Below are 21,000 nucleotides of genomic sequence, written 5' to 3' on the forward strand. Positions count from 1 at the left end.
AAGTTAATACAAGATCACATATTGCAGCTGTGGGAAAATGATTGGGACTCTTCAGCCACCGGAAGGAGGGCGTACGAATTTCTCCTTAACATCAAGGATAGACTAGTAATGAGATTTCTTCCTCCGTTGAATGGACTGATATATTATTACCTCTGAATGTATTGTATCGCAGACCTAGCCCTCAGTGGTTCACAACCCCACAACAAAAATGTTCAAATGTGTGCGAAATCTTATGGGACTTAACTGCTAACGTCATCAGTCCCTAAGCTTACACACTACTTAACCTAAACTATCCTAAGGACAAACATACACACCCATGCCCAAGGGAGGACTCGAACCTCCGCTGGTATCAGCCGCACAGTCCATGACTGCAGCGCTTGAGACCGCTCGGCTAATCCTGCGCTAACCCCACAACAGACCACAGCAGTCCACCCACCCCACCGCCACCCCCACCTCAAACCAAACCCAGGATCATTGCGCAATTCGGCCCCCTATGGATCCTCCCCCCCCCCCACCCCCTGGGAACGTCTCATACCAGACGAGTATAACCCCAAATGTTTGAATGTTTGTGTGGTAGAGTAATTAAGGGATACGCATACGTGGAGACAGTTTTTGTGCAGCAACTGCTGACATAGTGTAAATGAGTCGGAATAAGGGGAACCAGCCCACTTTCACCGTGGCAGTTGGAAAACTGCCTTAAAAACCATTCACAGGCTGGCCGGCACACTGGACCTGGAAACTAATCCGCCGGGCGGATTCGAGCTGGGGACCAGCACGCCTTCCCACTCGGGAAGCAGTGTGTTAGACTGCTTGCCTAGCCAGGCAGGCATTGATATATTACCTGACTGGTCATGGCCCTTATGCTATGTAACTCTAAACTAAACTCCATATGATTAGGTCTTGGTAGACTCAACAGTACTGACAGACCACAGTGTCATCCCCAACCGATATGTACTACTGGATGCTGATACAGAGGTGCATGTGGTGAGCACACCGTACTCCCGGCAGATGTCAGTTTCCGAGACCGGAGCCGCTATTTCTCAGTCAAGTAGCTCCTCAGTTTGCCTCACAAGGGCTGAGTGCACCCGGCTTGCCAATAGCTCTCGGCAGATCAAATGGTCACAAATCCAAATGCCAGCGAAGCCCGACAGCCCCTATCTTCAGTGATATGACAGGAACTGGTGTTACCAATGCAGCAAGGCCGTTGTTCCCATATGCTATGTGCCTGTACAAAATCAAAAGCAAATGAGTGATAGTTAAGCCTGCGGTGATGTGGGCACTCTGGAGCACACATTGTGGGACAAGGCGCTCTATGAAGATGCTGCGGGTAATGGCCGTCATTCCACTGGATCCCAGAGTGGCAGTCAGCCTGGCTCATCTTGGGTGATACTGCAGCTGACGTATCTTAAAAGGCCCAGGAAGATTCCACGAAGCACCCGACAGCCTCACAATATGCTGCCATTCCAGTTAGATGCGGTACTCCACAGGTGGAGAGAAGACAGATGAAGTTGGCGACCACTGAATGAAATGGTTTTTCAAGAATATACATCGCTTTGGTGCATTTTGTTACTGAACGTGCATTTTAAGATTTTGCAACACCCCACTCGTCACTTATGTGGTTTTGGCGTGTGTTCACCCCACCTAACTGACTAACAGATCAACAGAGAGTGGAAAACTGCCGCAATATCGGACAACGCAAAGAAATTATTAAGGCCCTGTGACTCCTGATTGAACTGCAGTGGCATTGTTGACATTAATTGATTCAGAATTGATCACTTTTAATTAAAAAGGGGTGCACATTGATGTTATATTCAGCTATTGAACACCAGATGCAAATGTTGAACGTAAAATTAATTAAGAAAATGACTTGGGATTTCAGCTACTTGATTGAAAACAGATGCAGTCGATTAGCACAATTTTATTTTAACTCCCGACCTTCAATCATCACATTATATGACTCTCCTATCAGGCAGTGGTAATAAATTACGTTTATGTGGAGTGAAGCGCGATAAATCAAAATTAATTCCTATCGACTGACCCAGGCATAATGCGAAGTGTGAGAAGAATTTCCCAATACACAGCCCATCTAACCCTCATGGAAACTTTATTGACGTGATCCAACAAATTAATCAATGGCCTAATTCAAGCCAGAGCAGGTGCAATATCATCAAATTCAGCATGGCAGGGCGTCGTCATTGTGAGGATGTCGGCCGGCCTCGTGGTGCTGCAAGGCTGCGCTCATCTGTCCACTCCTAACTATCTTGCTCAGTGCATAGCTGAACCAAAACTTTCTATCTCCAAGCTCAATCGTTCCATTTGCTAAGTCCTAAACTGCAGAGATGCTCACTCTGAGGAAAGAACACCACGTCCACACTCTAAGCAAGCTGGGAACAGAAGACATTTACGGAGACTTCTGCCAGTCTGCTCTTCACCTCGGTTTCCCCTCCAGCAAAATCACTTACACCAATTGCAGCGCAAGTCACGTTAATCATGCGTCACTTCCCAGTGCCGACCAATGTCTGCTCTGGGAAGTGAACAAATTCCTACGAAATTTCCCTTCCTCTCAACTTCTGCTAATTAGCTCCTCCCAGGCCACCCATCAAGGTTAGTGTCTGCACACAACACCAATTTTTCCGGAATTCTGACTCCCAGAAGAGTACTTCAAATTACTCGGTCTTATGGTCCCATCGAAGGCCGGCATATTTCATTCTGTCGCTCTTCACCTGATTTACTTCAGACTCTGCGGACCATGAATTCAGCGTGAAGTTGCTATAGTCACGAACAAGCATGTTTTGGCCTCTGTTGACCACTCCACCATAGCTTTGCACGGCTTTCTCGCACGTTTCACTGAAAATGGGACGATGGACATTTATCAACAGGCGTACAAGTTCTCCATCTGCTTTCCAGTACACCAGCATGGAGTCAGCCACCCACTCACTATCACTCATCTGAAGGCAGCTGGAGGCTGTGCCCCATTACCGCTTTCTCAGAGCTTGAGCCACCCTAAGCTGCCTATTGTCACTTCCCTTCACCGCTCCCCAGCCGGCCACGGTCAACTCTGAATACTTCCCTGGGATATTAGCCTTCAGTAAATTGACGCGTTTCCACAAAGTTTTCATGTCATGTGAATTACTTTAAAACCATCACCCGACATTAATTATTCCAATACGTCCATACTATACCCTCTACAAAAATCATTGTGCCTTGTCGGTCATTTTTGTTCAGCCCTACTGTTCGCTCAACGTGAGTTAGGTGATCTTTAATGACTTCATGTAAGGGGCATAGTTCTTGCCGTCCTACAAGTTTACAGTGAAACGAGAAATCACTCATAAAGTGGAAACGATGTTTACACTACTGTACATCTAGCGAATTGAGGAGAAAATGCTGTTGATGAGGGCATTATGAGGGCTGATTCAGCGAAAACGAATTTGAACAGTTTAGAATCACCCTAAGAAATGATCATAAACAGAACAGAGTATGTAGCACTAAAGTATTACTGATAGCTGGGTAATGGGTTAAGGTAGTTTTTAATTGTACTTATGTAGTGGTAGAGAATAATAGTAGTAGCAGCTTTTTTTGTATAATTTGCATTTTTTAAATTTTCTTTTTAATATCAGAAATAAATAATTAATACGTATATTTACTACTATCCATAATAATGTGACTGTATGATAGTTTTCTAGATGACAACCTCTAATCTGAAAAGCAAATAAATAAATATCAATGGTATGTGGTACGAATCACAGACTAGCGAGCAATATTAAAGTATTGATTGAACGAGTGTTCTTTGAGCTACATACTTCGTGGGTGGATTACACTTCCTGAGGATTCGTCCATGAGTCTGTCTCGCACCTGCCTCACCTACAGTTATTTCCATGTGGTTGTTCAACTTCAAATCGCTCTGTATGCATACTCCTAGATATTTTGTCGATGTGACTGCTACCAAAAATTGTTTTCCATGGGTGTAATCGTATACTATCATGTCACTCTGTCTATTTATTCACAATACGTTACATTTTTTTTCCCAATCTCTGCACCGTGTGTCGATCCTCTGCAAGTCCTCCTGCACTCTGCTACAATCTTCTGGCTTCGCAACTTCACTGTATACAACAGCATCATACCCTAGTAGCCGCCGGCCAGAGTGGCCGAGCGGTTCTAGGCGCTAGAGTCTGGAGCCATGCGTCCGCTGTGATCGCAGGTTCAAATCCTGTCTCTGGCATGGATGTTTGTGATGTTCTTAGGTTAGTTAGGTTCAAGTAGTTCTAAGTTCTATGTGACTGATGACCTCAGAAGTTAAGTTCCATAGTGCTCAGAGCCATTCTGAACCCTAGTAGCCTTATGCAGCTTCCAGCATCGTTCATTACATCACTTATATACAAGACATGAGGTGTATAAAGGCAGATATTTTTACTGGTGACTGAAGACTGTAGTTAACAACAACACAGTATTCACTTCATATATAGACCAGTAATTATATGTATTAGGAATAGTATGTTTTTAGGTTGGTTAGTACCTCCAAGCAAAGGTGGCACAAGCAAGCCATTAATTCTTAGTTTTGCCCTTGGCAGCAGGTCAGGTGTTGAAGTGTGGATGCGTACCCGTAAAGCGGTTAGCCTATACTGACAGGCGTAGTCCACTTCGTGGTGCAGTTACAACCATGCAAAAAGCAACAGGCAGTAAATTATTTGACATGTTTGTGGGAAGACTTTAGGCACATAGAGAGAAACAACTAACATACTGAAGTGAGTATGTATCACAGTACCAGTGATCACATATTTGCAGTTATTCACCTTACATCCTGTATATTATGAAAAGTAGTCCTCCTATAATACTCCTGCGATGTGCGCCAGAAGTTACTTTTATGTCTGACGATTTCTCTACACTAATAATTACATGTTCTGTTTGCTCAGAACTGTCCATGCTACTGACAAAGACGGTCTGATGTTCGGTGTGTTCGTATTTTGCGGAACTGTATCGAACCGTTTATGTACGTCGAGGAGCAGTGCATATGTCTGAGTGACGGTATCTATTGACTTCTGCGGTCTCGTGAATGAACGGTGCGAGCTCGATTGAAATATTTCGAGCGAATTAATGGAAACGGGAAGCTGACACACGAAGATGAAAACTTCAGCGTTGTTTCTGTACTGACAGCAACAGCTGTGGTTCTCTAGACATGGAAGCAGCAATGCAACTGCATGTTATCTGCAGACAGCAACGCACACATTCAAGAGTAACCATTTTCCAACCTTTAGTCTAAATAATATCGTTTTCCGTTACGCAAAATTTGACAGAGTATTATTGGTGATACCAATACAGAGATAGAGTTCACAATTACTGAACTATATTAAATAAAATCGGCATAACCTCTGACCGATTTGCGATAGGACATTTAAATTGCACGGTTGGCCCCGGGCATGATAGGAATTAATATGCACTGTATGATTTGGTTTAGCGACAAAACCCACTTTCATTGTGGTGGGTTCGTCAATCAGCAAAATTGGCGCATTTCGGGGACTGAGAATCCGCATTTCGCGGTCCAGAAGTCTCTTCACCCTCCACGGGTGACTCTGTGGTGTGTAATGTCCACTCATGAATAACAGGTGCGATATTCGTTGATGGCACAGTGACTACCCAACGGTACGTGAAGGTTTCGGATGATGATTTCATCCCCATTTTCCAAAGTGACCCTGATTTCGACAAGGTGTGGTTCACCCAAGATGGAGCTCGACCCCCATCGAAGCAGGAGTATGTTTGATGTCCTGTAGGAGCACGTTGGGGATCGCATTCTGGCTCTGGGGTACCCAGGGGCCACTGGCGTGGGCCTCGATTAGCCATCATATTCTCTGGATCTAAACATAAGCGACTCATTTTTTGGGGGCCATATTAAAGTTGTACAGCAGTAGCCCCAGCCCCAGCATCGATGTTCCGACACTTTAGCGGGTCCCGCATATTTTCGTTATTCGTCTGCACCACATCATCGCCAATGGCAAGTATATCGAACATGTCATAACCTAAACCCGAATATCTGCAGTGACGTTTACGTTTTGAGTAAAGTGTGTGCACGCCGTAGTTCGTAACTAATTTACGTTTTTGTTTCATTGTCAGTCTGTATATGTCGCAGTTGTCGGAAGGAGGTGATTTATTTAACACAATATATCAATTACGTTATTCCCTTACCAAGTTCTACAAAACAAACAAATCATTACTTCGCGCTACTAAACATACTAACAAATATGTATGTATCTTTAACCTAATATGCTATTAACGCCAGTGAAAAATAGTGAGCAAGCAGCAAACATATATTATCAGTCATATGAGACTCATTTTTGTAGATCTAATAATGGCACGTAACGCTCTCACAGAGTTACATTTGCTAAAGAAAGTGAGCTTCCAGTCGCCTACCAAACACTGTAGTATCCCGTTGACATGTATACCAGTGCCACTAATGACGTTGCTACCGACAATAAAATCTTTGATCGCTTATACAGGGTGTTACAAAAAGGTACGGCCAAACTTTCAGAAAACATTCCTCACACATAAATAAAGAAAAGATGTTATGTGGACATGTGTCCGGAAACGCTTAATTTCCATGTTAGAGCTCATTTTAGTTTCGTCAGTATGTACTGTACTTCCTCGATTCACCGCCAGTTCTACATCTACATCTACATTGAAGGAAGGTAATGTTGACTTCGGTGCTTGTGTTGACATGCGACTCATTGCTCTACAGTACTAGCATCAAGCACATCAGTACGTAGCATCTACAGGTTAGTGTTCATCACGAACGTGGTTTTGCAGTCAGTGCAATGTTTAAAAATGCGGAGTTTGCAGATGCCCTTTTGATGTATGGATTAGCACGGGGCAATAGCCGTGGCGCGGTACGTTTGTATCGAGACAGATTTCCAGAACGAAGATGTCCCGACAGGAAGACGTTCGAAGCAATTGATCGGCGTCTTAGGGAGCACGGAACATTCCAGCCTATGACTCGCGACTGGGGAAGACCTAGAACGACGAGGACACCTGCAATGGACGAGGCAATTCTTCGTGCAGTGGACGATAACCCTAATGTTAGCGTCAGAGAAGTTGCTGCTGTACAAGGTAACGTTGACCACTTCACTGTATGGAGAGTGCTACGGGAGGGCCAGTTGTTTCCGTACCATGTACAGCGTGTGCAGGCACTATCAGCAGCTGAATGGCCTCCACAGGTACACTTCTGCGAATGGTTCATCCAACAATGTTTCAATCCTCATTTCAGTGCAAATGTTCTCTTTACGGATGAGGCTTCATTCCAACGAGATCAAATTGTAAATTTTCGCAATCAACATGTGTGGGCTGACGAGAATCCGCACGCAATTGTGCAATCAGGTCATCAACACAGATTTTCTGTGAACGTTTGGGCAGGCATTGTTGGTGATGTCTTGATTGGGCCCCATGTTCTTCCACCTACGCTCAATGGAGTACGTTATCATGATTTCATACGGGATACTCTACCTGTGCTGCTAGAACATGTGCCTTTACAAGTACGACACAACATGTGGTTCATGCACGATGGAGCTCCTGCACATTTCAGTCGAAGTGTTCGTACGCTTCTCAACAACAGATTCGGTGACCGATGGATTGGTAGAGGCGGACCAATTCCATGGCCTCCACGCTCTCCTGATCTCAACTCTCTTGACTTTCATTTATGGGGGTATTTGACAGCTCTTGTCTACGCAACCCCGGTGCCAAATGTAGAGACTCTTCGTGCTCGTATTGTGGACGGCTGTGATAGAATACGCCATTCTCCAGGGCTGCATCAGCGCATCAGGGATTCCATGCGACGGAGGGTGGATGCATGTATCCTCGCTAACGGAGGACATTTTGAACATTTCCTGTAACAAAGTGTTGAAGTCACGCTGGTACGTTCTGTTGCGGTGTGTTTCCATTCTATGATTAATGTGATTTGAAGAGAAGTAATAAAATGAGCTCTACCATGGAAAGTAAGCGTTTCCGGACACATGTCCACATAACATATTTTCTTTCTTTGTGTGTGAGGAATGTTTCCTGAAAGTTTGGCCGTATCTTTTTGTAACACCCTGTATGTCACGTTATGCCTATGTTTCAATCTATTGAGAGTTCAGAGAATATAGCATTCACTGCGAAGTAGCAATCTGTGTTTTCCTTGTTTTATAGAACTTGATGATACGCTAGTGACGTACCGAAACTTGTTAAATCAGGGGTTCCAGACATTTCCGCTGACGGAACACTTTCAAAATCCTGAAACTTTGATGGAACGTCTGGTTTATTCTTAAAGTTAATGAAATTAACAAAATCTTAATGTTGTATAGTTGTTTTATTCAGTGATTACTTGAATTTTATATCGTAACTTATGACACAAAAATTGTAAAAATGTCTTATGAATGTAAAAAAATGCCACATATTAATAGTTTTTCGCAGAACACTAACTCATTTTCCCATAGAGCACTGGTGTTCCGCCGACCACTGTTTGGCAAATCTTGTGTCAAATAAGTACACGTTGTCGACAGCTGGTGTGCAATAATTTCCATAGTGATACCGTGTTACAGTTGCACGGTGTATTATTGCTGAAATACGATTTTGCTTTCTAATACACGTTTTCTTCGTTTTCTTCCAGGTGAGTGGATGTAATATCACACACTGTCGCTGTTCTGGCGTCGAAAAGGTGAGATTGCTGTTATGAAGGTTTTTGTAGAATTCTCTTCACTTCTGCTCGCGTTCGACTCCATCCAGTAGAATATGTTTGTACAGTAGAGGACCGGTCTTTTTTTTCTGCTGCCGTCTGGTTATCATTGTACGTAGTACAAGATCGAAGAACAGCCAGTAGTTGCTGCTTTTGGAAGAATGATTGAAAGAATTAGCTGCCCTGCCTGCTACCATTTTCCTGTTAGCGAATAAAATAATTCTCACCTGCCACACTCCTTTCCACTGACTGTGGACACGTCAAACATGTTCTCTTCTTGCAAGTATTTCGATCTCACAATTAATGATGTAAGGAAATGAAGAGGCGGGCAGGAAGGGGGAGAAGGGTTAAGGTTACAGCCAGCACTATAAGAAATCAGACTGTATTAACCATCTAAAACAGAATAAATCTAAGCAGTCTTGTTACACAACGGAACAAAATAAATCCACAATTCTGGATTTTTTTCATGCAGGTAGTTTTCTGTAGGAAAAGGGATACATGGAAATACAATAAAACACAAATGATAAATCTTCTAGTTGCTAGAGAGTGCTATTTGGAGATATGTAAACAATGGAGAGGTAAACAATAGTAAAGAAGATTGTTGATCATGAGCGAACGCAAGAACAATGGCAACGCGACAATGCTTACCATGTCAGCTTTGGAACGCATACTGAGGGGCATGGTTTTTTCGGGGTGTAAAAAATTCAAGCTTCTAAGTCAATGCAGTCAACACATATGGCCATCTATGTCATACTTTGATACTCACAAAGTCAGTCATCAAAACCCCTATAGATGAACTAATTACGTATTAGGCCATGCTGAAAAGTAATATCAATCTAGCCACTTGCACGAAAGATGATGACAATACAAACACCCAGTCAACGGGCAGAGAAAATTCCCAACCCAGTTGGGAATCGAACCTGGGACCCATCGCTAGCGACTAGACCACGAGCTGCGGACTGTTTTTTGGTATGTAGTTGTGAGTCTCATGTCCTATTACACGTACCTCATATCAACCAAAAAACAAATTTTAAAAATATAACCAAAGCCATTGTCATCGCCGGCCGGACTGGCCGAGCGGTTCTAGGCGCTTCAGTCTGGAACCGCGCGACCGCTACGGTCGCAGGTTCGAATCCTGCCTCGGGCATGGATGTGTATGATATCGTTAGGTTAGTTAGGTTTAAGTAGTACTAAGTTCTAGGCGACTGATGACCTGAGTAATTAAGTCCCATGATGCTTAGAGCCATTTGAACCATTTTGAACCATTGTAATCCCTTGGTCCATTGTTCGTACACTCATATTTTTTTGAGGATATGTTCTCATTATTTCAACGTATTAATTTTCTTTGTAAACGCTTTTCTTCTATTCTGCTACATCTCACAACGATTGATAATGTTTTTATGACAGTAATTCAACTGAAGAGTTGCTTGACCGCGTAGTAGCGTTTCCAGAGTTAAGAAGCCCGTCAACGATTGGGAGAGCGGTGTCGGTGTACTCACAGCACGCCCTCTCCATACTGCACCCAGTGACGTCATCGGCAAAGGATGGCATGGCGGCCAGTCGGGCCAGATTTGTTCGTGTACGGCCAGAACACGGACCTTTATCCTTACGTTCTACTTCCCTTTACATACCTGAGCGATGCAGTGAACTTCATCGCCATTGCAGCTCTTGCAAACCTGTCAGAATGTAAATGTTTTCGCTGTGCTGAAGCAACATATGGATAAATACACACAGTGTATCATTTGTAGCGTGAACAAATGCTATGCACTAAGCGAAATTGTGTGTGACATTCTCCGTAGAAAGAGCTATAAGACATATTTCAGAGTGGTTTATTGTCCTTTACAATCATATATAATTTTGACAAAAAATTAACAGTTTTGGCCGTCACCTTCGAAAGAAACACATTTATGAGAAGGTACATTTGAATTCATCTTCATTATATTTTGTGGCATCCTCTGGTACATAAGAGACGCAGCGAGCTAAATGTGAACACAGTTTGTTTTAAATAAGTCACCCAAGCCTGTTAATTTTTACTTGCCGTTAAACGTCCGTAAAACCTCACCTGACAAAAATGAAAGAGCAGTAGTTGACATAATTGAACAATCGAGTTGGTATACTAAGAAAATGCATTTTAATATTTTTTTATATTGAAAAAATAACTTCCTTGAAGATCTCATCCACTGAATACTAGTAATAGGGTTACATACCCTTTTTGACTTCTCCTTAATGGTATTAAATGTCCCTTCTTGACATAACACGTCCCTATCCCAATTAAAACCACGCTACTTCAGGGCCTGTTTGTAGCTCAAAACCATAAACTTCTCTAAACATTCAAATATGAGTTTTGTAGCTGCTATTTATATTTGAAATGGATACTGAGGAACATAGGATAAAATCTGCCTCTTATGAAATACCTACACGTTACAAAGTCGTGCAGAATACATACACTATACTTACATTGTAAAATTCTAGTATATCGGACGGTCCACAGCTTGCATGTATTTGATACAGAAAGAGCAGCGCTTCGAAACTGTTTACTTCCCAGAGCGGTATTCTGGTCTACAGACCATCATCAGTGGCATCTGATACAGATGGTGAACAAAAAATGTACGAGTACCTCCGTTGGCAACACAAGAAAAATCTGGATAAACTGAAGCATGAACATACGATTACTTACAAGGGAACCTCCCCATCGCACCCCCCTCAGATTTAGTTATAACTTGGCACAGGCCTCGATAAACCGAACACAGATCAATTGAGAAAACAGGAAGAAGTTGTGTGAAACCGTGAAAAAATAAGCAAAATATAGAAACTGAGTAGTCCATGGGCGACATAGGCAACATTAAGGAGCACCTGAGCTCAGGAACGCCGTGGTCTCGTGGTAGCGTGAGCAGCTGCAGAAGGAGAAGTCCTTGGTTCAAGTCTTCGCCCAAGTGAAAATTTTACTTTCTTTATTTTTGCATAGTTATTATCTGTCCGTTCGTTCATTGACGTCTCTGTTCACTGTAATAAGTTTAGTGTCTGTGTTTTGCGACCGCATCGCAAAACCGTGCGATTAGTAGACGAAAGGACGTGCCTCTCCAATGGGAACCGAAAACATTTGATCGAAAGGTCATAGGTCAACCGATTCCTCCATAGGAAAACACATCTGATATATTCTATACGACACTGGTGACGGCATGTGCGTCACATGACAGGAATATGTTGTCGACCCACCTAACTTATACTCTTGGCGAATGGGTAAAAAGATTCTTCTACCTTGCCCGATTTAGGTTTTCTTGTGGATGTGATAATCACTCCCAAAAAAGTGATGAAAACATAAGAGTTTGTCACATAAACTGAAAATAAAAAATTAAAGTTTTTACTCAATGGAAGATTTGAACCAAGGACCTTTCGTTCCGCAGCTGCTCACGTTACCACGAGACCACGGCGCTCCTGCGTTCTTACCGTCCTTATTGTTGCTTATCTTCCCTTGAACTACTCAGTTTGTATATTTTGCTTATTTTTTCACAGTTCCACACAACTTCTTCCTGTTTTCTCAATTGATTTGTGTTCAGTTTTTCAAGGCCTATCCAATGTGCCAACTTATAACTAAATCTGAGGGGGGTGCGATGAGGAGGTTCCCTTGTTAGATACCGTGCACATCTGCATCAAGCGACGTGTCTGTGAAATGTAAAATGCATATGAAAATAAAAAATGGTATCGATCGAGAGAATAGAGCACACAATAAGTTTAAGAACGTTGGAAATGGCTACTCTGTACAGACCAGCACTAGCCCAAATGCCTGTTAATTTCAGTCACAATGCCTTACATTTGCCCACTAAGTCTCAGCTCAGGAGTTTACCCCAAGACTGCCACATTCCTTGCCATACATGTGCAAGATTCCACACAACCTGAGCTTTTCAGCACAACAATGTGATTTTTATAAAAAATGTAGCAGATAAATTCTCCAGGTACGATACTTGACGATGATGTTACCATGAATCTGGGAATAGCAGTACAGTCATGTTCAGAAGAACGCAGAACATCTTGAACGACTAGAGACACGACGTTCATATGCACAGGACATCCACATTAGCATGTTCTGCAGAAATGATTAACATTTGAACCATCTCGGAACGTGGGTTCAAGGCCAACATCGATATCACGGCGCAACGTCACCTACCGGTGAAGTGTGCCCACGGCTCTCGTTGTCTCTATAAACCGAAGGTAATGGATCAGTGTGACTTGAGCAGGTGAGAAGGATGCCTTACTGACAGTACCGTCAAATCAATGCGTTTGAAAGAGGGCGCATTATGCATGATGTCCGCCCCCGGTAGCTGAGTGGTCAGCGCGACAGAATGTCAATCCTAATGGCCCGGGTTCGATTCCCGGCTGGATCGGAGATTTTCTCCGCTCAGGGACTGGGTGGTGTGTTGTTCTAATCATCATCATTTCATCCCCATCGACGCGCAGGTCTCCGAAAGGGCGTCAAATCGAAAGACTTGCACCCGGCGAACGGTCTACCCGACGGGAGGCCCTAGTCACACGACATTTCTTTTTTGTTGGCATGATAGGGTATGATGCATCCACCTGGGAAACTGCTGCTCGTGTGCGACGAAGTGTTACGGCTGTGCGGCGGGTGTGTGCAGAATGGTTCACGGAAGGCGTAGAACACGATGAGATGGGTCAGAAGATCGACACATCATGCGAATGGCACTGCACGATAGATCTGTGTCTTTCTCAGCTCTAGCGTAACAGTGGAACAGTGTAACACACCGTACTCTAACAGGAGTGACAGTCCGTTGCCATTTAATACGGCATGCCTTACGTGCGCGTAATCCACTTCTCCGTCTATCTTTGATGAATGTGCTAGACAGTAATGACCTGTATGGAACGATGTTACTGGGGACAGGAATGGCATCAGATAACGTTTCCGGACAAATCCAGGTTCTGTTTCTTTGAAAATGATGGCCGCAATTTGGTTCGCCGCAGACAGGGGACGCGGCATCACAGTGATTGGATTCACACAGAACATACAGTGCCAAATCACGGCCCTACGGTGTTGAGTGCTATTGGGTACAACCACAAACCACAGATGGTTCGTGTTCAGGGCACTGTGGCCAGTGTGACCTACGCGAATGACGTACTGCGACAAACCGACCGGGGTGGCCGAGCGGTTCTAGGCGCTACAGTCTGGAACCGCGCGACCGTTACGGTCGCAGGTTCGAATCCCGCCTCGGGCATGGATGTGTGTGATGTCCTTAGGTTAGTTAGGTTTAAGTAGTTCTAAGTTCTAGGGGACTGATGACCTTAGAATTTAAGTCCCATAGTGCTCAGAGCCATTTGAAACATTTGAACATCCTGCGACCCATAGCCATACCCTTTCTGCACAACATCCCAGACGCAATTTTTCAGCAAGACAATGCACGACCCCATGTTTATGCGCGAACGCTTGCCTTCTTGCTGTCACAGGATTTCAGCCTTTTTCCTGGCCCGCCAGATTACCAGACCTGTCGCCAATCGACAATGTGTGAAACGACGCATGCAGCTCTGTGACCCAGTATCAACGACCGAAATTGACTTTGGAATCAGGCGAACGCAGCATGAATGGCTGTACGACAGGACGCCATTCTCGCCTGATACGCGTCGATGCCATCACGCATGGAACAAGTTATCAGGACTCAAGGCGGACCCTGTGTCTGCTGGTCAACAGAACACATGCTCAACCGACGTGACTGAAATGCTAATCGTTTCAAATGGCTCTGAGCACTATGGGACTCAACTGCTGTGGTCATAAGTCCCCTAGAACTTAGAACTACTTAAACCTAACTAACCTAAGGACATCACATACATCCATGGCCGAGGCAGGATTCGAACCTGCGACCGTAGCGGTCGTGCGGTTCCAGACTGTAGCGCCTTTAACCGCTCTGCCACTCCGGCCGGCAATGCTAATCGTTTCTGCAGAACGTACTAATGTACCGGTCTTGTGAAAATGAGCATCTATCTCTAGTCGATCAAGGTGTTCTACTCTTTTCTGAACATGAGTGTAGTTCGCGCTTCGTCGTGCCATCCGGGACGACAGCCGCATCGGCTTGTTTCGTCAGCGCCTAACAGCAGCCCGCCGCCAGAAATGCCTTTAGCGCCAGGATTCCACCCGGAACAAGTCCCGCCCATTCACCCTTCTCCACGCCTATCCATAGTGCCAGGCCCTCCCCTAAACAGCCGCCAGTTCCGCAAACTAGAAGCTACATCAAAGTTGTTATCCTCACAGTCCAGCACATGTTACACTGTGCTGAAATTCAGTAATGATAAGAAATTTAAGTTTTTCTGGATAGTAATATAATACGGATTTGCATTATTAAAGAAATAAAAATATTTATAGAGAACTGAAAGCATAACCAGCAATAGAAAACAAAAAATAACGTGATGTTATTTAAGGGCAATAAGGACAAATATTCATTAACTAATTCGTTTATTATAATCCGCTTGTTTGAGGGAAACAGCAGAGCAACATGCAATACGAAAACAACGGTTTTGAATCTGTCACGTCGGTAGAAAAGCCACGGATGCAGTCGACTAACTCTGTTGTCTAAAATCAACGTTATGTAGAAATAAGTGTCGGCGCGGTATTAGCAGAGTGGTCTAAGGCGCTGCAGTCATAGACTGTGCGGCTGGTCCCGGTGGAGGTTCGTGTCTTCCCTCGGGCATAGGTGTGTGTGTGTTTGCCCTTAGGTTATTTTAGGTTAAGTAGTGTGTAAGCTTAGCGACTGATGACCTTAGCAGTAAAGTCCCATAAGATTTCACACACATTTGAACATTTTTTGAACATAGAAATAAGTGAAAGTCGTTTTGTTTGTGTAGGCCCTCATAGTAACCGAGCGAGGTGGCGCAGTGGTTAGCACACTGGACTCGCATTCGGGAGGACGACGGTTCAATCCCGTCTCCGGCCATCCTGATTTAGGTTTTCCGTGATTTCCCTAAATCGCTTCAGGCAAATGCCGGGATGGTTCCTTTGAAAGGGCACGGCCGATTTCCTTCCCCATCCTTCACTCACCCGAGCTTGCGCTCCGTCTCTAATGACCTCGTTGTCGACGGGACGTTAAACACTAATACCCCCCCCCCCCCCCCCCCGCCCTCATAGTAGCTCACGAAAATTAAAGAATATAAGAATGCCATAAAGTAGAAATGCCTAATGAAATCAGTAAGATGTTTGCTTATATGACATATTTCATTAGTATTTTCATGGGTAATGTGTGAATTTTAACTTGTAAATTCTTCCAATGCCATACCTGCGCATTATAAACGAAGTTATAAAGAATTGTGGCTGTTTCTGTGTGATTAGTGTCCTATATGCTGTTGCAAACGTCTCAGGAAAATAATCTGTCGTTATTCTTTGTCCTGTCTATTTTTGACCAAAATATTTATTAATTTCATAAATGTCATTCAAACCATTTTTAAAAAATAATAATGATAATGTGTATGTTTGTCGCAGAGAAGTTATGGAGAAATTAATGCTGCAGTGTTTCACGGCTGAAATAGTCCATCATGCTGTGCTAGCTCTTCTTCCACCTCTAAAACTTTTCAGCAAAACTATTCAGTGAATAACACGCAAAAACAGCCTGGATCGATCTAGCAAGAACAAAGTAATTTTGATGCCCTCTGGAATTATAGTGAATACTGGTGCTTGTTTCGCGTATACTATCTGAGTTCTGAAACTCAAGCGTCAAGTATACCATGGTTCCCCTTTCACCAAGCAAACTATTCTCTGAGGGTAGGTTTTTCCTGTTTTAGCTTTGGGTGCTTTATCTCACATAGAAGTATGTTTCTTCATAGGCTATTCATCTGAATACTGAGTTCTCGTATTTAAAGAATTCAGTGCTAAATTGTTTTCTCATGTGTTTGCTGTGGAAGTACCTGGCACAGCTGAGGCCAATTGTACACTTTTTTTGTAACGTGTCTTTTAACTATCTGGCAAAATTTATGACCTAGCAAGATATTAATTTAGCATTTACTCCAAGTGCAGCCGAACGCAGCAAACCACGTGAGTCAACTTAAACGATGCCCAGGCGCCGAACAAAGACCAGGAAAACCGGGGGTGAGTGGGCGGGACTTGTTCCGGGTGAAATCCTGGCGCTAACGATTCTTGTCTTAAGGTGGAGAGTGCTGCGTGATAGGTGGGAGAAGGAAACACAGCTGGCGGCGGATGAGTAGGTACCTAGTATGTGACACACCACTGCAGTGTCACGTTGTGGACCCGTGGTGGGCGCGAGCAAACCAGCGTTGAGTATAACGGGCCCTGGCGGCGAGGAATCGTTAGCGCCAGGATTTCACTCGGAACAAGTCCCGCCCGCTCACCCCCGGTTTTCCTGGTCTTTGTTCGGCGTCTGGGCATCGTTTCAGCTGACCCACGTGGTTTGCCGCATTCGGCTGCACTTGGAGCGAATGTTAAATTAATATCCTGGCGGTTGTTTAGGGAAGGGCCTTACACTATGGATAGGTGTGGAGGAGGGTGAATGGGCGGGACTTGTTCCAGGTGAAATCCTAGCACTAAGGGAATGTCCTTAAGACCCCGTCCTCGTGACATTACAGTTCCTCTACTCACGCAGCCAGAGCTGTAAATATCGCTGCTGCAAATCGAAAGCCAAGGAGATCAGCGGCACGCATCACTATGTACACAGTGAGTGGATGCCACAGATGAACCTAGGTATGGTACCAGAGATGACATGACACCTCTGCTACGAGACACACTGTCTTGATTTCTCAGTGTGATGGTAGCGCCCTGTACGATCAGGAAGCGTGACTGTTACAAATCACATTGCAATTAGCACACAACTATAGAAGAAATGGTCAGGTGATCGTGTTCACGTGTATTTTAAAGAGCTGGTCATTATCATTCCGTTTACCACTTCACAGGTTCAAAACACATACATGTGATGAAATGTGTACTGCAGAGGTGAAACACTTTGCTTTTACCACGAGAGAACGGACCCTACCGGTGTCTCTGGAACGATTATCTACAGTGTCAAACTTGAATCTGCGAATTGGAAAAGCAATATGTCCCAGAAAGTAAATTCTTCACGAGACACGATGAAGTACTTTACTGCACAACCGGTGTCGTTGAGGTACCTTGCAGCAATTGACACCAGGGTAAAACAATATACACCATTACAACATACGTTAGCCATCGACTTTGGCCAGTAATCCAACTTTAATGTACTGGAGATTTTGCACCTGTACTGTTCTGTTTGCAGCTGAAAGATTGTATTGTGCAAGTTTATATTATTCATATACATTGTCGCAGTACAAGATTGTATTATGAGCATATAGGTTCATTCATAATCTACCCCAAACGCAATCACAAGCAAAATACAGCAAAGTAGACAGTAGTGGGAATGCTGCATCTTTATCTTGTCCATACTTCACTGACCACTAGCAGTTACTATCATAAAATGATTTCTGCTCATCAGGTATGTATTGCAGTATTTTCTTAACATCGTCCAGTTTGTTTTTTATTTTTACTGGAACAAGACCACACTAAATGCTTTATTATATCGACATGGCCCATTCTCTGACTCAGTACCTTCCTAAGGACCACTTCTGTTGCTGGGACGTGACCCCCTGTTGTAGCAAACGATGCATACAGATATAAAGATCATTTATCTCTGATTGTCTTAATTTGGGAAAAAAAGTGGGCATGATCCATTTTTCAACTCATCGATTAGTTAGGTTTTGAATATTCATGGGGCTCTATATTTTCTAGATCAACATCACTGATAATGATCACAAATATTTTACACCCGACAGACACGTCGTTTGATGTTGATGTGTGCAGTATGTAAGTAATATCATGTTTCTTCTCTAGTGTAGCCAACGTTTTCTTACGTTATTGTGATAGGTATAGATATTTCTGTTTTTTATATTATGTACCAGATACTAATGATTAAGATCTGTATGCCCGAATTCCGGTCTGCAAATAAATAGCATCCTCTAGATGCCTTTTATCAAAGTTGTGAACATTAAAACTGTAATGTATCCACAGAGGTTTCAGAATGCACGAGATGACTTGCTGTAGTTCCCTTAAGCAACTTTTGTGTGGCCACGCCTTTGGGCAAAAGACTTTGTTGCGAGTTCATGCTTCGGCGCGGCTGATGCAGCGCAGTATGTTCTTGTGTGGCCAAAGAAGCTGGAAACATTTGCAGCAGTCGGTCGCTGTTGAAACGACATGAGTGAAGACGTGGAGACCTAGGTAGGGTGTTTCCCTCAGACGGCCCGGTTGGGACTGGTGGGCACCAGCTCACCCCTCAGGTACCTGTACAGGCTGTACACCACCAGGATGAAGTACACACTCACACCTGCAACAGAAAATAGTCTTAGGATACTGGCCCTGTTTGAAAGACATAACATTTGGTGTCTCTCAAGGTTCAATATTGGCATCGTTAAGGTTCAAGGAATTCCAATCAAGACAGTGACAGGACAGCTGATGTTTGACAGCAAAGGGGTGATGTAACCCTGCAGACTGCAGTCCATTTGAATAACGACCCTCTTAAGACAACCATCATTGAGTGTCCCCCAAGGCTCAATACTGGAATCACTATGGCTCAAAATACTCCAGATAAGACAGTGATACCACTGTGATGGCTTATAACATCTACGTCTATACTGATAAAATGTAGGGTACCTTAGGTAAGAATATTATTTTAAATTACAAAGAAATGAATACGCCTAGCTGCATACAGGCGTTGATATAAGTCAACGGGGACACTTGAAAATGTGTGCCTCGACCGGGACTCGAAACCGGGATCTCCTGCTTACTTGGCAGACGCTCTACCCTTTTTTTTTTTTTTTTTTTTTTTTGTTCGATATACTTCGTTGCGTTTGGTCTGGGCGGACGTCACAAGACATCCGTTCAAGTTGATCGTTGATTCCTTGACTCAATTTTTTTATTACAGAGAGCACGCAGCCCTCTGACCGAACACGCTGAGCTACCGTGCCGGAATCCATCTGAGCCACCGCCGGCCGCGGTGGTCTAGCGGTTCTGGCGCTGCAGTCCGGAACCGCGGGACTGCTACGGTCGCAGGTTCGAATCCTGCCTCGGGCATGGGTGTGTGTGATGTCCTTAGGTTAGTTAGGTTTAAGTAGTTCTAAGTTCTAGGGGACTTATGACCTAAGATGTTGAGTCCCATAGTGCTCAGAGCCATTTGAACCAGCAATCTGAGCCACCGAGGGCACAGAGGGTAGTGCGACTGTAGGGACTTACCTCTGGCACGCCTCCCGTGAGATTCCCAACTTACTGTCCCGCACTATATTCATAGTGCCCCTGCCCATTATACTCGTTACTCGCGGCTTTTTACTGATTCCGGTAACGGTTTGGGCTCCGTTTGTGCATCCGCACAGAAGAAGATGGTCAAATGGCCAAATGGCTGGTGAGCCTTATATATATATGGTATCTATTCTTATACTTAAGGCTCACCAGCCATTTGACCATCTTCTTCTGTGTAGATGCACAAACAGTGCCAGCACTCTTACGGGAATCGGCATAAATCCGCGAGTAATGAGTATAATGGGCAGGGGCAACAACAATATAGTGCGAGAATATCAGTTGGAAATGTGGGTCTCACGGGAGGCGTGCCAGAGATCAGTCTCTGCAGTCGCACTATCCTTTGTGTCCTCGGTGGCTCAGATGGATAGAGCGTCTGCCATGTAAGCAGGAGATCCCAGGTTCGAAACCCGGTCAGGCCACACATTTTCAACTGTCCCCTTTGACTTATATCAACGCCTGTATACAGCTATGGGTATTCATTTCATTGTAATTTAAAATAATAGTGTTACCCAAAGTACCCTACATTTTCTCAGCATACACACACACACACACACACACACATATATATATATATATATATATATATATATATATATATATATACTTACTTATCGCGAATGGACCCAGAAGGATCACGCAAAGCTTTCTGACGTCGTTTCTTCCATACTTCTTTCATTCGTTCTCCATGTTTTCTTTTTCTTTCTTCTGTCCATTTTGTTCCTGGTCTCTTTAGTGCTTCCTTCTCCGACAATACAATCCACTTTTCCACCTTATTTCTAAAAGTTTTTTCATCTTTGACATCTTTAAGTTCAATATTTGCTTTTTGTAAATCTAATTTTACTTGGCTAATCCATGGTGTTGTTGATTTGACTTTTTCTATGTAAGTGAGAATTCTGTTGGTGAGTCGTGTGGGGGGAAGTCTAGTGACATGTCCATAAAATTTTAATCTTCGCCTTCTTATGTCTGCTGCCAGGTTTGATATAGTTTCTGTGGTTCTTCTTGA

At 43.8% G+C, this 21,000-nt stretch overlaps 1 protein-coding gene across 1 annotated transcript in view; it reads right to left on the reverse strand.

Annotated features, from left to right (window-relative positions):
* Nucleotides 1-17,125: 17,125 nt before the first annotated feature.
* Nucleotides 17,126-21,000, reverse strand: part of LOC124551152 — a 32,095-nt gene continuing 28,220 nt past the window's right edge. Inside the window, exon 6 of the mRNA XM_047126117.1 lies at nt 17,126-19,029. Coding sequence (XP_046982073.1) covers nt 18,938-19,029 — 92 coding nt within the window. The 3' untranslated portion in view covers nt 17,126-18,937. The remainder of the gene's footprint in view (nt 19,030-21,000) is intronic.

The sequence above is a fragment of the Schistocerca americana genome, chromosome 9 (genome assembly GCF_021461395.2).
Source record: "Schistocerca americana isolate TAMUIC-IGC-003095 chromosome 9, iqSchAmer2.1, whole genome shotgun sequence".
Classification (NCBI taxonomy): Eukaryota; Metazoa; Arthropoda; class Insecta; order Orthoptera; family Acrididae; genus Schistocerca; species Schistocerca americana.